Below are 19,478 nucleotides of genomic sequence, written 5' to 3' on the forward strand. Positions count from 1 at the left end.
AAGAATAAGAAAAGTTAAGATAATTTATTTACAAGTGTTTCAAAAAATACAATATAAATTTTTTAATATTATAAAGCTACAAATTTAAAAACTCCAGAACATCATCTGTGTTGAATTTAAAAATGTTAGCTGTGTCATCATACGGAACCCACTCTGCAATATATTCTACATCATCCTCATCTGCTATGATCCTCAATAAAACATCTTCACCCTCATCCAAAGAATTTGAAATTCCACATGTTTCAAAAGATTTTACAATAACATTTGAGTTCGCATTTTGAAACACTATTAGTATCATTTGTCACGCGACATCTTTAAGAGCAGCAGGGAAATTTCTTGTTTCTGTTAGCATTATTATGTGAAATTTTTATCGTGAAGCTACAAATTTAAAAACTCCAGAACATCATCTGTGTTGAATTTAAAAATGTTAGCTGTGTCATCATACGGAACCCACTCTGCAATATATTCTACATCATCCTCATCTGCTATGATCCTCAATAAAACATCTTCACCCTCATCCAAAGAATTTGAAATTCCACATGTTTCAAAAGATTTTACAATAACATTTGAGTTCGCATTTTGAAACACTATTAGTATCATTTGTCACGCGACATCTTTAAGAGCAGCAGGGAAATTTCTTGTTTCTGTTAGCATTATTATGTGAAATTTTTATCGTGAAGCTACAAATTTAAAAACTCCAGAACATCATCTGTGTTGAATTTAAAAATGTTAGCTGTGTCATCATACGGAACCCACTCTGCAATATATTCTACATCATCCTCATCTGCTATGATCCTCAATAAAACATCTTCACCCTCATCCAAAGAATTTGAAATTCCACATGTTTCAAAAGATTTTACAATAACATTTGAGTTCGCATTTTGAAACACTATTAGTATCATTTGTCACGCGACATCTTTAAGAGCAGCAGGGAAATTTCTTGTTTCTGTTAGCATTATTATGTGAAATTTTTATCGTGAAGCTACAAATTTAAAAACTCCAGAACATCATCTGTGTTGAATTTAAAAATGTTAGCTGTGTCATCATACAGAACCCACTCTGCAATATATTCTACATCATACTCATCTGCTGTGATCCTCAATAAAATATCTTCACCCTCATCCAGAGAATTTGAAATTCCACATGTTTCAAAAGATTTTACAATAACATTTGAGTTCGCATTTTGAAACACTATTAGTATCATTTGTCACGCGACATCTTTAAGAGCAGCAGGGAAATTTCTTGTTTCTGTTAGCATTATTATGTGAAATTTTTATCGTGAAGCTACAAATTTAAAAACTCCAGAACATCATCTGTGTTGAATTTAAAAATGTTAGCTGTGTCATCATACAGAACCCACTCTGCAATATATTCTACATCATACTCATCTGCTGTGATCCTCAATAAAACATCTTCACCCTCATCCAAAGAATTTGAAATTCCACATGTTTCAAAAGATTTTACAATAACATTTGAGTTCGCATTTTGAAACACTATTAGTATCATTTGTCACGCGACATCTTTAAGAGCAGCAGGGAAATTTCTTGTTTCTGTTAGCATTATTATGTGAAATTTTTATCGTGAAGCTACAAATTTAAAAACTCCAGAACATCATCTGTGTTGAATTTAAAAATGTTAGCTGTGTCATCATACAGAACCCACTCTGCAATATATTCTACATCATACTCATCTGCTGTGATCCTCAATAAAATATCTTCACCCTCATCCAGAGAATTTGAAATTCCACATGTTTCAAAAGATTTTACAATAACATTTGAGTTCGCATTTTGAAACACTATTAGTATCATTTGTCACGCGACATCTTTAAGAGCAGCAGGGAAATTTCTTGTTTCTGTTAACATTATTATGTGAAATTTTTATCGTGAAGCTACAAATTTAAAAACTCCAGAACATCATCTGTGTTGAATTTAAAAATGTTAGCTGTGTCATCATACAGAACCCACTCTGCAATATATTCTACATCATACTCATCTGCTGTGATCCTCAATAAAATATCTTCACCCTCATCCAGAGAATTTGAAATTCCACATGTTTCAAAAGATTTACAATAACATTTGAGTTCGCATTTTGCAACACTATTAGTATCATTTGTCACACGACATCTTTAAGAGCAGCAGGGAAATTTCTTGTTTCTGTAAGCGTTATTATGTGAAATTTTTATCATGAATTATCAAATTGGGAAATTTATTGTAAATAATTAAAAATGTAAAAATAAAGCAGTATTCCTTATTAAGAATGAAGGTAAATTTAATGTTGCAGTTAAAGACATATAATTAATACAAACTTAATGTTGACAACTGCCAAAGATATCTGAATCTTCTTTTTTTTAAATTACAGTCAGATCATGCAGGGTGCGTAGCATTTGTAAAAAGTACTTAAAGGTGCTTTTTTGGGGATTTCGTTTTTAAAAGCTTTTAAAGGTGCATTTTTCGGCTGGCGTTTTTAAGAAGTGCTTTTTTTCCCAAATAATTTTTTTTCCCTTCAGTGATATCTGGTGGATCCCATGCAATTCACAAAAAATGGGGTGTTTGCTATGTAATCATTCACGCGGACTTCATGTCGTACCCACGTTATGACTTGCGCATGCACGCACACTTGAAACCGAAACCCGAGTGCTCCAATTTGGATGGAGAATATCAGATCCTTGTGAAATGTTTTTCTTTTTAATTTATTTTAATTTTATTATTGTTTATTTTATTTTACTTCTAACACTTTTTTGACGTAGGGGGTATGGGTATTTTTGTTCTGAGTTCAGGGTCAAGTTGAATTCACTCGATGATGTGGGAAAGTAATGATTGTTTCGATTTACGTCTGTTTCTTTTTGGGTTTTTTTAACGCTAAAACTGTTTATAAAAAGTTTTTGTTTTTCAATGATATCACTGATTGAATATGAATTTTTTGAGTGCTTGAAAATTTTTGTAAAGTGCTTGAAAAGCTTTTAAAAAGTGCTTATTTTTGATTCAAAGATTTGGCTACGCACCCTGTCATGTGATTTTTCAGTTTAATGAGAATGTAAGCACTGCAATCAAAAACAACAATTTTAGACAATTATTTTTTAATAATGCACAAAGATTCTTTAAACTTGCATTATACAGTAAAAGCATTTCAATCCTCTTATAGAATCGAATACCCAAAGGAGATGTCATTCTTAGTCTTAAAGATATTTTAAAAGAAGCTGGTAAAAAAAACTCCTGGTTTGAAATCAGTGAGCAGTGGAATATTTCATTCACATCAGATTCTTTTAAGGTATGTTTTACTTTTATTACCCATATAATTTTTTTTAATGAATACATTAAAATCTTGGTTATTTGATGCTCAACTGTACAACATTTTGGTTTTCTGACGCCCCTTCTAAAATGATTTTCACCATTATTGCAGATGTTACCCAAATACCGTTGTGATGTTTAATCCGTAATTCAGCTGCTAGAAAAAAACAATTAATTAAAAACCAAAAATTTTTTATGGTTTCTTTTGTTTAAAAAAAAATAAAACAAAAGTGTTTAGTTTTTATTTTTATTATTGATACCACTTATTTTGCTTAGTTTCACTGATAGTTTACTGTTTGTATACTTATAAAAATGAGAAATAGGTTCTCCTAATAAGTGACAATTCTGTTTTTTTGCCACACCCCTGGTCTTCAGGGTGCAATATATTGAAGTTTTACTGTGTTTATTTTACTCAGAATTATATTTATGTTGCCCATACATGAAGAATTTAAAATTCTTTATTTTTAATTTAATGTCTATGAAAGAACAATTTTAATTTTCAATTTATTTTTAACTGTAATTCGAAGTTTATGTTTATTTCCCTTGTAAAACCAACATAAACATTTGTACCTTGTAAAACATTTATATAGAATTTTATTCTGTTCTCATAAATGGCATACTTGTCAAGAGGACATACATTTCAAAAGTTATTTTACAATCTTGTCTTTGGACTTAAATAATCTCTAATGAAGTAATTATGTTTGTTATAACACTTTACTTTTTCTTCAGCATCAATAATTTGCTAGAAGTTAACAAAAAAAATATTGATGCTAATATATATTAAAAAATTATTGTTTATTTTTTTGATAATTCTTTTTATTATTATCTAATGTTTTTTTTTATTCTTTATTTTTTATAGCCATTGATAGGGATGCTCTACCTATCAGAAAATCACTGTTTGTTTATTGAAGACAGCAGTTTTTCTATGCCTGTGGTGCTTATTAAAGACTGTGCTGATTGTTCTTTTAGTGATAATATCCTTCCAAAGTTCAATGTACCTGATTTTTCCCTGTTGGTCCTTATACAAGACTATAAAATAGTGTTTGAAAGTATTAAATTCACAAGTAAAACTTCAGACTATTCGATCTTTATTAGAACTTCACAATGCAGCATATACCCTTTAAAAGCTTTTAGCCGACCTCATCAAAGAACTAATTCACTTTCTGATGCAGTAATGAAAAAATTGACAATTCAGGAAAAGTTTGTTTATGAAAATTTAAATTACGAGATTGATTTTTTGTCACCAAACACTATAGATGTCAATCAAGATGTAGGACAAAAAATTGTAATTTTAAGTAAATTATGGTTAACTAATGTAGAACCTCCTGTGTGTTCAAGAATTTTAGCTTTAACTTTGCCTCAAGAAAATAATTATGATAATCTTAGTTTTCAAAACAATTCCTTTAATTTTTATGAAACTGAAGATGATATTGAATTTGCTAATTTAATCAATGGAATTGACAGCTTGTGTATCAACAGTGTACCAAGATTTATATCTTTACATTTTGAAAAAGAGTATGAATGTAATTTATTTTTTCCTGGTCATATTTACTCAGTTGATTTCAATGATGTTTCATTTATGGGGAATAGCAAATCTGCCAACATCAATGAAGAAAATAGTATATTTCCAATGAAAATGAAATCTGGTAGTAAAATAGTACATTATTCATGTATTAAGGTAAGTTACTAATTTTATATTTTTATGTGCGTGTGAATAATAAATTTTTTTTAGTAATCTGTTTTTGCAATTTTTACAATACATTTGTCAAGTGTTAGTGTTGCATTACCTAATAATTATATTACTTACAAATGTTTAAAATAAATAACTCCTGTAGAATACTTAATTTATCTGGTGTTTCAAAATTTTTACATTTACCAAAAATAGATTAGTTACTGTTTGAAGTGTGCAATACAATACATTCACCTTTTATTACATTTGTGATTCTTTATATACCACTGTTTTATAATATCTATTATTATCTCATAAGTCTATGTCTTTCAGCATTATTCTATATAGAATTAATCTGTTAAAAGCTGAAAATTTATTTATTTTTAATTTTCATGCTACTAAACAAACAAAACATGTCAGTGTTTTCATTACAGAAAAAAAATGAGAGAGAATTTCTCACCCTTTCTCAAAAATAGGGTGAGATCTCAAAAAGTTAAGTCAGATTTCTAAAAATAAAAAAAAACGCGAATAGACTTGGAAAAAAAATATTTCTTTAATTATAATACATTTTTAACATCTTCTAATTTTTAAAGCATTGAATATTTTTGCTGCATCATCGTATGGAAAATGTTCTATATCTACTTTTTCATCAGCTTTTCTCATTAGGTTGCTCAAATGTTTATCAGTCATTTGTATAAGATATTTTGTCTTAATTCAGTTTTGAGTGCTAAATGACCTCGCAACAGATGCTGAACAATTCGGAATCACTAAATAAATTTGTAGCATTGAAAAAAATGTAAACGTCTTACATGAAGAAATCTTACCTTTCTTGAACACGTGGTTGCAGAAAAATGTGTTCTGAAAGGTGTTCCGTCATTCAGGAGGGGGGGGGGGTTCTGCTGTTCGCACTGATTCTGAACAATACTGGTAAATAGGGAAGCTAGATAACAGGGATCCATGTTGAAAATAATGAAAGATCAAGGAAGAAAAGTGAAACGGATTTTATTGAAAATGGCAGAACATGAATTTTTTTCCAAAATTCGCGCATTTTGAAATTGATTAATAGAGTGCCCGATCTTCTTGCGTTAATAATTTTTTAATGCGAGAAAATAAAAAAAGTAAGCGAGATTCTCGCGCTGTAGTGAAAACACTGCATGTGCTGTAACCCAAAGAACTGTATTAAAAGTATATATTTTTTTACAAATTTCTTTATACTCCAATTACTTATTTTGCTTTTTATATACTGGAGACTGAATTTAAACAGGTGTATATATATGTATATATATATATATATCTGCTCCTGTACCCCAGAGCCCAAGGTCAAGAAAACTGAGTTGGGCACAGTAGTCCTTGGCCCTCTATGGGCTGTTGTGCCACTGAGTTTAGAGTATATATATATATAAACTTTGAAATATAATTTTTCAATTTTATATTTTTATTTTGTTTTTATTATGTTTCTTCACAAACAGTGTTGTGATGCAGTTTTTCTAAGAATTTACGCTGCTGCATATCTCAGTCATACTTAAACTATTATTTAATTGTGATTGTGTGTTTCAGATTTCTTATTTTATTTTAAATTGAAAATATTAAAGATTTTTTTTAATTAAGGTAAATTAAAAATTTAATTTTTTCTCATTATGTTTGAGATATTTTGGGAAACCTAAAAGGGAAAATTTACATTCCTTTTAATAAATCAAATTAAACTTTTTCTTCAAAGAAGGCATATCTTTTTTTAGTTTGATAAATCAAATTTCTTTTTTTTTTCATCCATAAAACTGAAGTAAATCATAATGAATTATTTCTAGGAGGATGATTTAAATTTGGCTGGTGTCAAATATTATGGAATAAAAGAAATTCTCTTGCAAAAGTATGTACTTGCATAGCAATTATCTGATTTAATTGCAAAGTAATGACAGTTTATATTCAATTTTGATATGTTTTAGCCAGATACCACCAAATGCTTTTATTCAAGGTGTATTAGTTGATAAATTTTTGAAAGAAAATAGAGGAAGCATTAATTGTGGTAGGTCTTTTTATTTTTTGTTTGTTTTATAATGCTTAATGATCTATTAATAACCTTTCAGTTTTAATTTGCTTTATGAATTCTTTTTTGTTTTAATTTTAACAAAACTGAACTATATTTGATCAAAACTGAACGATATTTATTTCAAATGAAACAATTTTCACTAGTTACAATGCACAATATCTTTACATTTTTTGGTTTTTAATATTGTATAAAATGCTTTGGGTAATGTAATGTTCAGGAGTAATGGTAATGTATTATTATTATTTCAGGAAAAACACCACGATTTTTGTGTAGGTATTTTAGATTGTTTTATCTATTATGAAGTTTTTAGATTAAGCTTAATAGAATATACATTTTTCATTTAGTTTAATTTGTCAAATAATGAAACCTGTGTTTTTTAATGAAGCATTTTTACTTATTACGTAGTGCAGTTTTTTAAAAAACTTTTTGGCCTTAATATTGAAAGACTTGAGGTTATATACTAATTACAAGTGACAAATTGTGTAAGAAAACATTTTTGTAAAAATAATAAATTTAAAAAAAAACTCTTTGATTTCTATGCTGGAAATAGAATATTTTTGTTAGAATATAGTTGTAGCTGTACAATGGAAATTATTAAAGTATTAATCTGAAAACAATACTAAGGAACAATTTGGTATAAAATATCAATGTGTGTTTTATCACTACATTTATTTATGTAAACGTTTGAAGACATAGAAAGTCTTTTTTTTTCTTCATTTAATATTTTCTGTTATTGTGTATTTTTATTAGTTTTCCAACATTTTGTTTCTTATGTTTAATTTCAATTAATAATTTTCTAAGGTTTTATTTGCAAATATTATTAATAACAATTAATTAGTCTTTAATTTTATAAATACTTTATGTTTATGAATATACTACAAAAGAGCTTTAATATTAAATAAATGAGCTTAATTAATTGTGAACTAATTAAGAACATTTTGCTGTTTGATTTTATTCTTTGGATTAAAAAAAAATTGTTCATTAAAGTAAAGATATGAATTGCTTTAGGGAAAGTATGTACACTAGTTCCTCATAACATCATGCCTTGTGAAATAGTGCATTCACTCTCATGTCACTTTTTATATAGGTTGCAGGAAAAAAACTTTATTTGAATTTCAAATAAATTGAATGATGATTAGCATTTTCTATGAATCTGTAACAATTGAAAAATTAATACCAAATCAATTGTTCATTGAAGGTAACAATAGAGAGTGAGAATACATGAATGTATGAATTTGCATAAATGTATGTTGATTGTTGTAACCGATGTAACACTGTTGCAAGAAAAGAATAGTTCGATGATTTTTTTTTTTTTTAATTTACTCAATGCAATTCACCTTATATACTTGTATGATATGTTAAAGATTTTTTCTTATTCTTCATGTAAAGTTTTTTTTTTAATAAAAATTATTGTTTAATTTTTGTAGAAAAATCACTCCAAAGAAAAAAAACTGTTCTTTGCTTGTGCTTGAGGGACTTAAAAGAAATTGACACACTTTTTGTTTACATCCCACTACAGCTTCGAGATATTTCTGGTCTAATGCCTGGTGCTATTCTAGAATTATATGGGTTTCAGTGTATTCGTTCTCAAAAAGGTTATTTATATCTTCGAGCATCACCTATCTTTGGAATTGAAGCTAGTACTTATGTGACAAGTAACCGGGAAGTAATAAGGTAAGTAAATACTTCATTCATAATCTTGGCATTGCCATGTTAATTTTGCTTGTCATTTAAAATAGAATGATTGCAGCAATGAGTATTGCACACAGACTGCCTTTACTTCCCAAACAAGTTGTACCCATCAATCTGAAGCTGGGTGGGCTTCAACAAGGAATTCAGTCTTAAATTTATGCAGCTGTGCTCATTTATTATGAGCTCAAATTTAACTAGATTCCAGATTTAGCATACAAGATGTAATGACTAGTTTGGTACTACAGTCTTAATCTATTAGAATGTAATCTTTTAAGTGAGTAATTTTTTCACTTTTTCTCAGATTTCAAGGGGGAAATAATTTTAGGAGTGTGGAATTGTATCAGAAGTGAAAAAGATTTATAGAAAAAAATCACACAATGCCAAAAACCAATCAATAGTTAAAGATAATAAAGGAATTTCAGTGCGCTATAATTGTGAAATATGTTTAATGAATAGTTTTGGACTCAAAGAATCACAAAAAGTTTTAAGAGAATTCATGTTTCTCTTGTTCTCAATATAATTTGTAAATATCACCTGTTGTCTACAGCATTTGCAAAGGTGGGCCTAGCCCCAGAAAAATCCACTGGATTTTTGTTTTGGATTGAATCCACTAGAAAAATGCCCTCTTTTACTCACTAAGTGGTTTTTTTTCACACTTTGTTATTTCCAATTAATTTTCTTCACGATTTTCAAACCGAATTGTTATTTGAAATTATCAACTTATTATTTTATATTGCTGGTTTTTGCCAACAAAATTATATTGAACAAATGAGAAAAAATCTTGGTAAATTCTAATATATTACTTTTCTATAAAACAAATTATGTGTAATCTGCATACACATAATATTTATTGCATGATTTAGTTGGTTTGTAAACCCTTCAGGGTTTGTTAAAGTACATATATCCAATTTTCTTAAAAATGAATAAGATTTTCTTAGACAAAACATGTAAAAATAAAATTTTCATTTAAAAAGAAATCTGTATTGAGTATGTTAAAAGATAAGACCATTATAGCCCTATTTTATATTAAGATTTTTATTATAAACTATATTTGTTTCCATCCACTGTACCTTTTGCAAAAATAATTTATTGATGAAGTTAAGAATATTAAACTCAGAACTTGATAATAAGTAAAAACATAGTTTAGAATATCAGTTGAAAGCTATAGCATCTCATCTAATTACTCAATTATTCACTACTTCTTTTATGACAGCTGCATTTGAAAGAATATTTTCTGATTTACTTCAGTTCAAACTGTGAAATCAAAATGTGAAATCAATGAACAGTTTCTGTTCAGCCCCTAAGCATTTAAATATTTCAATTATAAGAAGTTGAGAGAGACTTTCTGATATTTTAAATTTTTAGATTCATAAAATTGTCATGACACTTGAGATAAAATTTATATTTTACATTTTAATGAGCAATGTATTTTATTCAATATTTGTAAATCCTTTTAGATTGCTAAGATTTTATTTGATAAAAATTTTGTTATTACAGAATAAAGATTAAATTATGTAGCATAAATGAAATGTGAATGCATATTATAATTATTGGTTGTTCATGATGTATCCATTTGTACATCATTAATTAAATTTAATGAGCATTTTTATTAAATTCTTAAATTATACTTGGAATGCTTGAAAAACAAATGTTTAATTTTATATATTTTTTTTCATTCATTTTGAAAACAAAATGTTTTAAAAAGATAAAAGTTGATAACTTTTTGTGGATTGTAAAGCATACAAAGAATTCATCTATGATGGAAAATACAAATGAACATACCATGTGTAACAAAAAGATAAGTGCATTACATTTCATAAATATTTACAATACTTCTAGAAATTCCATTCATCAACTTTAAAGGACATTGTGTTTTTATCTATAATTTTAAACTTATTATGCTTTGCATTTTACACAGAATCATTTCAATTACTTCATTATGCAATTCATTATACATTTAAAAGACATAAAAATGACTGAAATAGTATCGTAACTATTTCTTTTATTAATCCCTTTGGTAATTAATAATCAAGTAATATTTTTTTATTGTGTAATATATCTTATGCTTATATTTAGTATATACAAGTATGCATGTAGAATATGCTTGAAAAACTCATATTAACTAAGCTTATGATACTCATCTTGGGTAAAATATGGTTTTATTCATGAAAAAGCCCGATAAATCCTACTTATCCCAAGACAAAAAAAAAACTTTTTTTTTTCCATGATAAAACCAACTTGCGTTGTGTTTTTCTTAGAAATCTGTGTTTCTTTGCAGTCTGTCTAAGATTCTGAATATAATAGGTGCTCACCATTTTTTCAACCTGTTTTGTAGATCAAGCATTGTTGGCAGGATGCTCAACTACAAAATTTACTTAGCTTCAATAGGTTGCTTGATTAAAATTAAATTAAGTTTTTAATTGTGAGACAATTAGTGCAAAAATGTTTAACATATTTATTTCAATCTATTTCGTTTTCTATTGTATAAAATTCTGATCCTATAACTGACAAGTTTAAATATAATTATTCAATTCGGATTTACATTAAATTATTCTCAATAATTCAATTAATTGGAATTAATTTATTGTTTAGCATATGTGGAAAGGAGTTATATCAATCAGCAGCAACAGGTGAACTCGGGAGATTTTACATAAATGCTTGTTTATTTCAAAAGTGTTTAAATCAGATATGCTTCATTTCAAAACTTGTGTCAGCTGAATTGTCTTTGTTTTGCAAGAAGTGTTTTAAAGATGCTCAAGAAATGTGTGGATGTTCATTTTCCTACAGTGTTCAAGCAAAAGCCAGGTATATAATTCAATCACACTTATTTAATTATGTATTATGTCTTGATTTATGCAGTCAAAATGGTTAAAGATTTTATTTTTAAAATGCTTTGTTTTATGTTTTATTTCCTCTATATGATATGCACTTGTAAATAGGAAAGAATATTAATTCCAATGATTTTTTTACAATTTGTTTTATTTATAATGAACTATTTTAAAATTTCACAAAGAGCATACATCTGAATATTGCTATGCTAAGAAGTTTTTCTACATTAAACATACACATAGCATACATAAACAGAATACATAGCAAAAACTATTTCCAAAAATCTTGAAGAATTAAATAAATTTGTATATTTCAATGTCTTATAAGTAACTGTAAATTTATCGAAAGCAGTAACATTTTTAAAAATTCATTCTTGTACTAAAAATTAAACAGATTTAAAATAAACGGGGTTTAAAAAATTCCTACCCACCTTGATTTTTCATCATTGCTACACAAAGATTTAAATCTACTCAATTAAAAGATTCCAAACATTTTGTTATTAATGTCTATTAGAATATTATTCAAACTTAGATTTTAATTTTTGTTTTATTTAGTTAGCATTGCAACTTGATCTACTATTTTTTTTTTAACACTTCAATTCAACTTTTGGTTGCTTTAAAATAAATTCATGTTTTTCTCCAGATTATTTATTGATTGATATTATGTCCTAATTAATTCCTAAAAACAGTTTTGGCTGGAAATAATTTATGTAAAGCTCATTATAAAAGTAAATATAATATGTTTGCTGTTTAGTAATAATTTCAAAATGGTTATTTACTGTTTTCAATATGTTTTTCATAAAATTTTTCAATATTTTTTTTTACAAAATGTTTATGACTAAAGAGATATTACAGGATTACTTTATAATAAAAGAATACCACTTTCTGTTTCAAATTGTTAATTTTTGATAAAAATGAAATATCAAATCATAATAATAGTAGGGAATAATATTAAGAATGATAGCGGATGATAAAGAAATACTACAGTAAATATATCTATAAATAATTTAACAATATTTGTTAATTATCAATTTTCTGGCTATAAGAAAGTGTTGATACCTTTGGAAAATCGTTTTAGACCCTTTTATTTATATGTTTCACCAAGAACTAATAAAAGACATATAGGTTTGAAAATTATAAATCTTCTCAATCATAGTTGTATATTTAATCTATAAAAATTTTTCTAAAACTATTAATTGCAATGAATTTTAAAAAAATTAATTATTGTTTTAATTTCTAGTTCTGTTATACCACCCAATGATGTAAATTTGTTTATTATTTCTTCCTAATCTCAATTTTACCATCATCATTCAGGTAACTAACTTTTGCAATAAACATGTCTTTAAAATTAAGACATCAAGAATTTTTTTTTTTAAATCTTAAAAGATGTACATTTTAGCTAATATAGAAAGCCAAAGGCTAAATAAAAAGGTATTTAGATAAAAGATTTTTTTCATTATAAAAAAAACAAATGTGTAAAGATTTTTGATTTTTTTTAAAAACCTAAGTTTGCTTGTTTTTTAATAAAATAAACACAAAAATACTTAGCAGTTCAATTATATTCAATAAAAAGTGCATTTTTTAAAAGTTGACAAATGTTTAGTATTGTTTCTGTTTAATTCTCTAGTCAAAGTATTATTTATGCTTGGATGTTCTCGAAATTTTTAATAATTATTAAGATACTTTTGAGGTATTAATTTGCCTACTTTCGGGAATTTTTTACCTATTATATATTTTTGATTTAGTTTTCAAATTATTCTTAAACCTCAGATTTTAAATTCAGTGCATTTGTAGAGATTTTTTAAAGTTATCTTGTCCACCTTTGTGAATTTTTCATCTATTTTTTCATTTCTGTTTGCATTGTTTATAATAATTTTTATTTTTGAAATCTGCCTTATGATATTAATACAACCTTGAATTAAAAAGAAAAATAGAAACTAAAAATTCATTTTGGTTGATAAATCTTTTGTCTGACATTAAACACAATTTTTTACAAAATTAAAATCTCAATTTTGCATATTTCTCTTTAGAAAAATGAAATTCTACCTTTGCAATCAGCAATCACGATTTATTTTAAGGTAAAATTATATTTTTGAAAGTAGTAAACAAAAGTAAATTCGTTAAAAGTGATATTTTTCATTGAATACTTATGTTGTCATTAGTTTGTGAATTTTGCTCTATAAGAAGTGTGTATCATGTGACGCCACATAAGGCTGCTATGTTTCTATTAAATATTAATTATTTGCGAAGTGATTTGAGAAGTTTTGTCTCGGAGGTTCTATTTGTTGTATTGTAAACTGTTATGTGTATGATCTACTGTTAATGTTTAATATGATGTAGTTAACATTTTGAATATTCAACTTAGTGCAATCATTGATGATGGTAGAATCCAACTTTTATGTTACTTTCGTGAAGATGCAGTCAGAGAAATACTAGGATTCAATATGGAAGATTGGCAGACTTTAATTTCTAATATTGAACAAACACATGTACCTCTGAAGTATAATGAGGTATGATTATTTTTTGTGTGTTTTATTTAATAAATTCAATCTTTTGGTATGATCCTTATTGACAATTACCCTACTAATGTAAAATTCTACATAAGCTGGATCAGGCTTCATTAGTTTAACAAAACATTTCTGGAATAAAGTGTATAAACTTCATTCAAACTGCTATTTTTTTAAATCTAATTTTTGTAATATTTATATATCATTACTAAAAATCTTAATGAATGTAGAACCATAATATTGTTTCAATTTGCTGTTACCATAGTAGAGTGTTGATGCCGAATTTAATCAATTTACTCCTTAATCACCTCCATTTTACTCCTTAGTTAGAAGCTCACCTTAAATATGGTAAATACCCTACTAATGTAATATTCTATATAAGTTGGATCAAGCTCATTATTTCAACAAAACGTTTCTGGAATAAAGAAAATAAACTTCATACAAACTGCTATTTTTTTATCTGGTTTGTGAAAAATTTATATTTTATTACTAAAAATACCAATTAATGTAGAGTCATAATATTGTTTAAATTTCTTGTTACCATAGTAGAGTGTTGATGATGAATTGAATCATTTTACTCCTTAGTTCACCTCCATTTTATTCCTTAGTTAGAAGTTCACCTTAAATATGGTTAACACCCTACTTAGATTGCAATATATTGGGCTTTATAATATGATTCTTGAAACTAATTTTTCTATCTAGGTAGTTTTTTTAGACATATTTTTATATAAATCCATTATCATATCTATATTTTTAGAAATATTTGTTCAGGGTTTGAACCCGAAATTTTTCTATTATGAACCAGAATATTACTTTATATGTTTTTAAAAAAATGAATTTCGCACAAAATTATTTGATGAAAAGTCTACATTCTCTCTGTAATATGGTTATAACAAATATACTCATCATTATGGTTTAAAGGCAGAGTGTTAACAATTTTTGATTTATAATTATTCTAATTTTTGTTTTGTTTTCATTCTTTGAAATCTGTCTTGGTACATTTTGTTATTTTATTAATACACTGAGAGTCTCCTGCTGACTCTGCTCTCCAATGTCCATGATTGTATCTCATTTATTAAGGTTTTTATTCTTAAATATCGATACTTTCCACAAAAAAGAACACCTTAATAAACTATGTAATTATTATAATTTTATTTAAGAGTATTTTGTTAATAGGTTAATCGGAAGAAATAAATGATTGTAGGGATTGTGAAAAATAATCAACTGTACTTGAAAGGAAAAAAAAAGCAACTTAGGATTGCAAATTTCATAACTCAATAAAAAGTAAATGTCTAGTAATTTTACCGGTCAGTGAGACTTATATCAATATTTAAATAGGAAATGGTTTCTATCATTCTTAAATTAAGATTTTTGTTTTTCAAAATTTGTGAAATGTTAAGATTATTATATTTGCATGGCTACCACTGGCAACTATTTGTAACTCAAGTCAAGGGGAGGTGACTATGACTACTATTTTTCACAAAACTAGAAGACTCCACTCACCAACCTCCATTGTTGCTTCTCATTCATATTGGGTTTTTTTCCCCCCTTAAACATAAATATTTTCACAAAAGCATAGAATATTTTGTTTTCAAAATATACGATCATAGTAGTTTTATGTAAGAACAATTTGCTAACATGTCACTCATAAATCATGTTTTTTTTGCCTTAAATTATTAACCAAAATAGATAAAAGCTTATTTTACTATATGTTTTTAATTCATTATTTTGTATTAATCTTGTAAATTTGAATCGTATGGCATAGCTGCCAATGGTTCAGAATTTTTCGGATTTATTCCTAATTTTTAAATCAAATCAAAAATCTGATTTTTCGTAAAATTGCAGTATTTTTGCTTTAAAATCAACCCCTTGTTCTCTGATCGCCACAAGAGCGCTTCGTATGATTATTTTGCAGAATTAATTTTTTGTAGCTTTTTATCGGAAAATACTATTCCAATAGCTGTTGCTGATCATTTCACTAAATTGAATCTTAAACAACTATTATTGTTAAAAAAATGTATTGTAGTATTTAAACACTTGCATCAGAAATATTTGTTTATGATGTAGATTATTATTTACCTGTGTTTTATAATTATATATTAATAGGTAATGGTTGTTTTTAAACTATTATGCCGGTATTCCTAATTATAAAATATTAATATTATAAATTTCCCACAAAAGATAGTGTTTATAATTTTGTTTTACTAATTTACATAAGGTATTTAAATATATGTTTATTAATGTTATTATTTAATAGTCAAATTTTTGTCTTACTCTCATAATTGGCGCGTATAATTTTGTTGCATATAGTGTTCCTAATTTTTGATTCCTAAGGTTGGCAACAGCTGTTTCACCCAAGGGCCTTGAATTTCTATGAAATATTAATCATTTGAAATTGTAAAATTATTTGAAAAGTTTGATAGATTTATTAGGAAATCTTTTGAACATTTATGAATTAAGGTTTCAACATCTTTATTTGTTTTTAGAAAATGAACATAAAAGATATTTCAATTCTTCCTTTAATGAATCAGATTTTCTGGGTTTACTGCTTGAATGGATCAATTAAACGACAAGTGATTATATCATTTTACATCTTTCCCTGTTCAGGTAATTTTTGTGTTCATACTCAAGTTTTTTTTATTATAAAGTTGTTACATTGCTACAAACAAGTGAAACTTGTATTACAAACAATATGAGCTAATAGCATTAAAACAATTTATTATATTTACGGAATCCCTCATTTTGAATTTGTATTGTTTCTTACAAGTAATTTAATACTCTCTGCTAGTTTTGTCCTTTTTTATAAAAAAAAAATTAAAAAAAAATAGGTATTTGATCATAAAACAGCAATTTAGTAAGCTGGATGAAAGTGAAATAGAGAGAAACTGTGAAGTTCGTACAACATATAACCAAAATTGCTTGAATTTTACAGACTGAAAAAAAAAACGCATCAAAATAAATACATAAAAATTTAAAATTTAATCTGAGTAATAAAAAAATTAAAAAGAAAAATTTACTTGTTTTAATCTTTACCATTTGAATCATTTGGAGCTCATTAAAGTGAGTCAACAAATTAAGTAAACTGTAAAAAATATTTACAAAATTCTGCATGAAATGAAATATGTTGCATTTTAAATCATGCTGTAAAAGCTAAAATGAAAGATTGCGAAAAGGGAAAAAGATAAACTTTCGTGGTGAAAAGCATTGATAAAAATGATGTGTGCAGATACATTAATTATCAATTCTAATTATATGCACTAGCCTTTCTCAAAGAAGGACAACTTCTATTTTTTATCCCTAAGTATTGACTAAATTTTGGCTTTATTAAATGAAGAAAAAATTAAATTTGACTTAATTTTGTCTGCAAGGCCAAATTAATCTATGACACCTACCACTGATTCATGCTAGTTTTGTCATCAGTCTTGGTATGTCAATGGTATCTGTACTGTAGCTGATGTGTTATCTCTTTTGTTTTCAACTTAAACTATAAGTATATCAACAATCTTCAAATACTTGTATATACTTAGAATAGCAATTCTGTTTTTTTCATGTCTGAATTTTTTTTTTGTGACAGATACAATTTAACCTCATTTCCTTATCAAGAGGCAGTATTTTGTATGAAAAGTCTGAGTTATCTAATGAATATAGGATATTTTACACTGAGAGATGTAATATTAAGCACAGAGTTAAATTTTTCAGTTAAAATGTTTTTTTATTAGTGGAATTTATTTTCTTAACCTAAGTATCTAAGATAAAGATGTCAAAATTAAGTACACTAATGACAATATTCCAATATTTGTGATTAAAAAAAATATGTAAAATTTTTATGTTTATTTTACTTAGGGCTCAAATATTTTTTTTAAAAATGAGTTCTGTTTGTCAATACATAGGTTTTACTTTGTTTCAACTAGCTGAACCCTTAATGCACATATATTTGTTTTTATGTAAAAAGCAGAAGAATAGTACAGTGGAGTGAAACTATAAGCTCAGTGACCCCTCATCATCGACTTTAGGAGTTATAGCCACATAAAATCATTGAGATATATCCATGTTACATTAATTTGTATATCAAGGATCGTAGGGACCTTAAAAAGAGGTAGTAACAGCAAGAAAATAATTTGTATTTTATTGAAACACTTAATATCTCCAAATAAATAAATCTTGTTACATAATCTTTGGGTTCATAATTTTTTTTATTTAGTTTAGTTTTATTATTTTAAATCCTTTGTTTTTGTTATAAAATTGAAATCACTGCTTTAAATTTTTGAGGACCATACAAACCCTGCATTGTACATTCTGATTCTACAGACCTTCAAATTATCCGATAGAGCTATGTTACCTACTCATTGGATGAGCATCAGTGTACTAGATTTGAAAAAGAATACAATACCACAACTAAAAACAATGAATTGATAAGATATGTAAGGTGAATGCACTGGTTCCATGAAACCTGTGCAAACTTTGAAAACCTTTACCATTAAATGTAAAATTCATTTCTTACAATTTATTGTGAGTTTTTCTTGGCTAACTGTATGAAATGTGTTATTTTTCATATTTTAACTTCAGTTTTTTTTTATTTTTAATTTGATGACCATCTCTCCTCGACATCAACTATGTCGAGGTGAGATGGTCATCTAATAAAAGGAAAGATGGCCACTTATTAGTTAAAATTCAAACTATTTTTTTTCATAGTTTCTGTTCAATATTCCACTATTTAGCACGGAATATGTTGAGTACATTCATGAGAGTTTAAATTATGCATAAACATTTCTTGTGCCTTTAATTTTAGTACTTTTCTCTTGATTTGAAAGAACTATGGCCATCTATCCTCGTCCTACCCTATGTATTAAACAAAACCTAAAAAATGTTTGCAAAAGTAAAACAAAACCTTAATTAGTGAAATTCATAGTTAAAATTATTTACTAAAATTTCTTTAACAAGTGTTTGTAAATAGATTAATATTTTTTTTAAATTATACTAGCATTTTTTTTATGAAATAAAAAAAGCAATTGTCTTTATCAAGTTTTCATTATTATGCTGGAATTTTATTGAAGGAAATTGATTATTTTTGATGCAATGTTATGAAAGCATTATTGTGAGCTTCGTATTATTTGCTGATATTATAAAAATACAAGAACACAGGTTTCATAATATTAAGAAAAGATGGTCATACCCTTGGACAGCACAACTTAACATTGTAATATAAAAGTATAGAAGTATGGGTGATTTAATATAAAAAAGCTATTTTTATATTTTTAAACATTTAACATGTGTATGGTAGCATGAAAAAGAGATAATGCCTCAGGCAAATTTTCTAGTTGTAGGCGATTTTCTGGACTAACTATAAGCTTAATACTTTTCCATTATCTGTGGGAAATCTTTTAAAAACTTATTGTGCATAAGGATTTATTTATGTTTACAAACAAATCTTTAATATTGATAATTAAA

The 19,478-nt window shown here is 26.6% G+C and overlaps 1 protein-coding gene across 5 annotated transcripts in view; it reads left to right on the forward strand.

The window, feature by feature from the left end:
• The window catches only part of LOC107439545 (uncharacterized), a 47,300-nt gene that overhangs the window by 27,191 nt on the left and 631 nt on the right, over window positions 1–19,478 (forward strand). For 4 of the 5 annotated variants that reach the window (XM_087165967.1, XM_043050932.3, XM_043050935.3 and 1 more), the window contains exons 11-18: window positions 3,142–3,267; window positions 4,147–4,965; window positions 6,762–6,823; window positions 6,900–6,979; window positions 8,431–8,677; window positions 11,288–11,500; window positions 13,889–14,033; window positions 16,517–16,637. In XM_087165967.1, the coding sequence (XP_087022093.1) occupies window positions 3,142–3,267; window positions 4,147–4,965; window positions 6,762–6,823; window positions 6,900–6,979; window positions 8,431–8,677; window positions 11,288–11,500; window positions 13,889–14,033; window positions 16,517–16,637 (1,813 nt within the window). The remainder of the gene's footprint in view (window positions 1–3,141; window positions 3,268–4,146; window positions 4,966–6,761; window positions 6,824–6,899; window positions 6,980–8,430; window positions 8,678–11,287; window positions 11,501–13,888; window positions 14,034–16,516; window positions 16,638–19,478) is intronic. The other variant, XM_043050956.3, reaches the window with a different exon arrangement.

The sequence above is a fragment of the Parasteatoda tepidariorum genome, chromosome 6, assembly GCF_982258835.1.
Source record: "Parasteatoda tepidariorum strain Cologne lab strain chromosome 6, Ptep-v5.0, whole genome shotgun sequence".
NCBI lineage: Eukaryota > Metazoa > Arthropoda > Arachnida > Araneae > Theridiidae > Parasteatoda > Parasteatoda tepidariorum.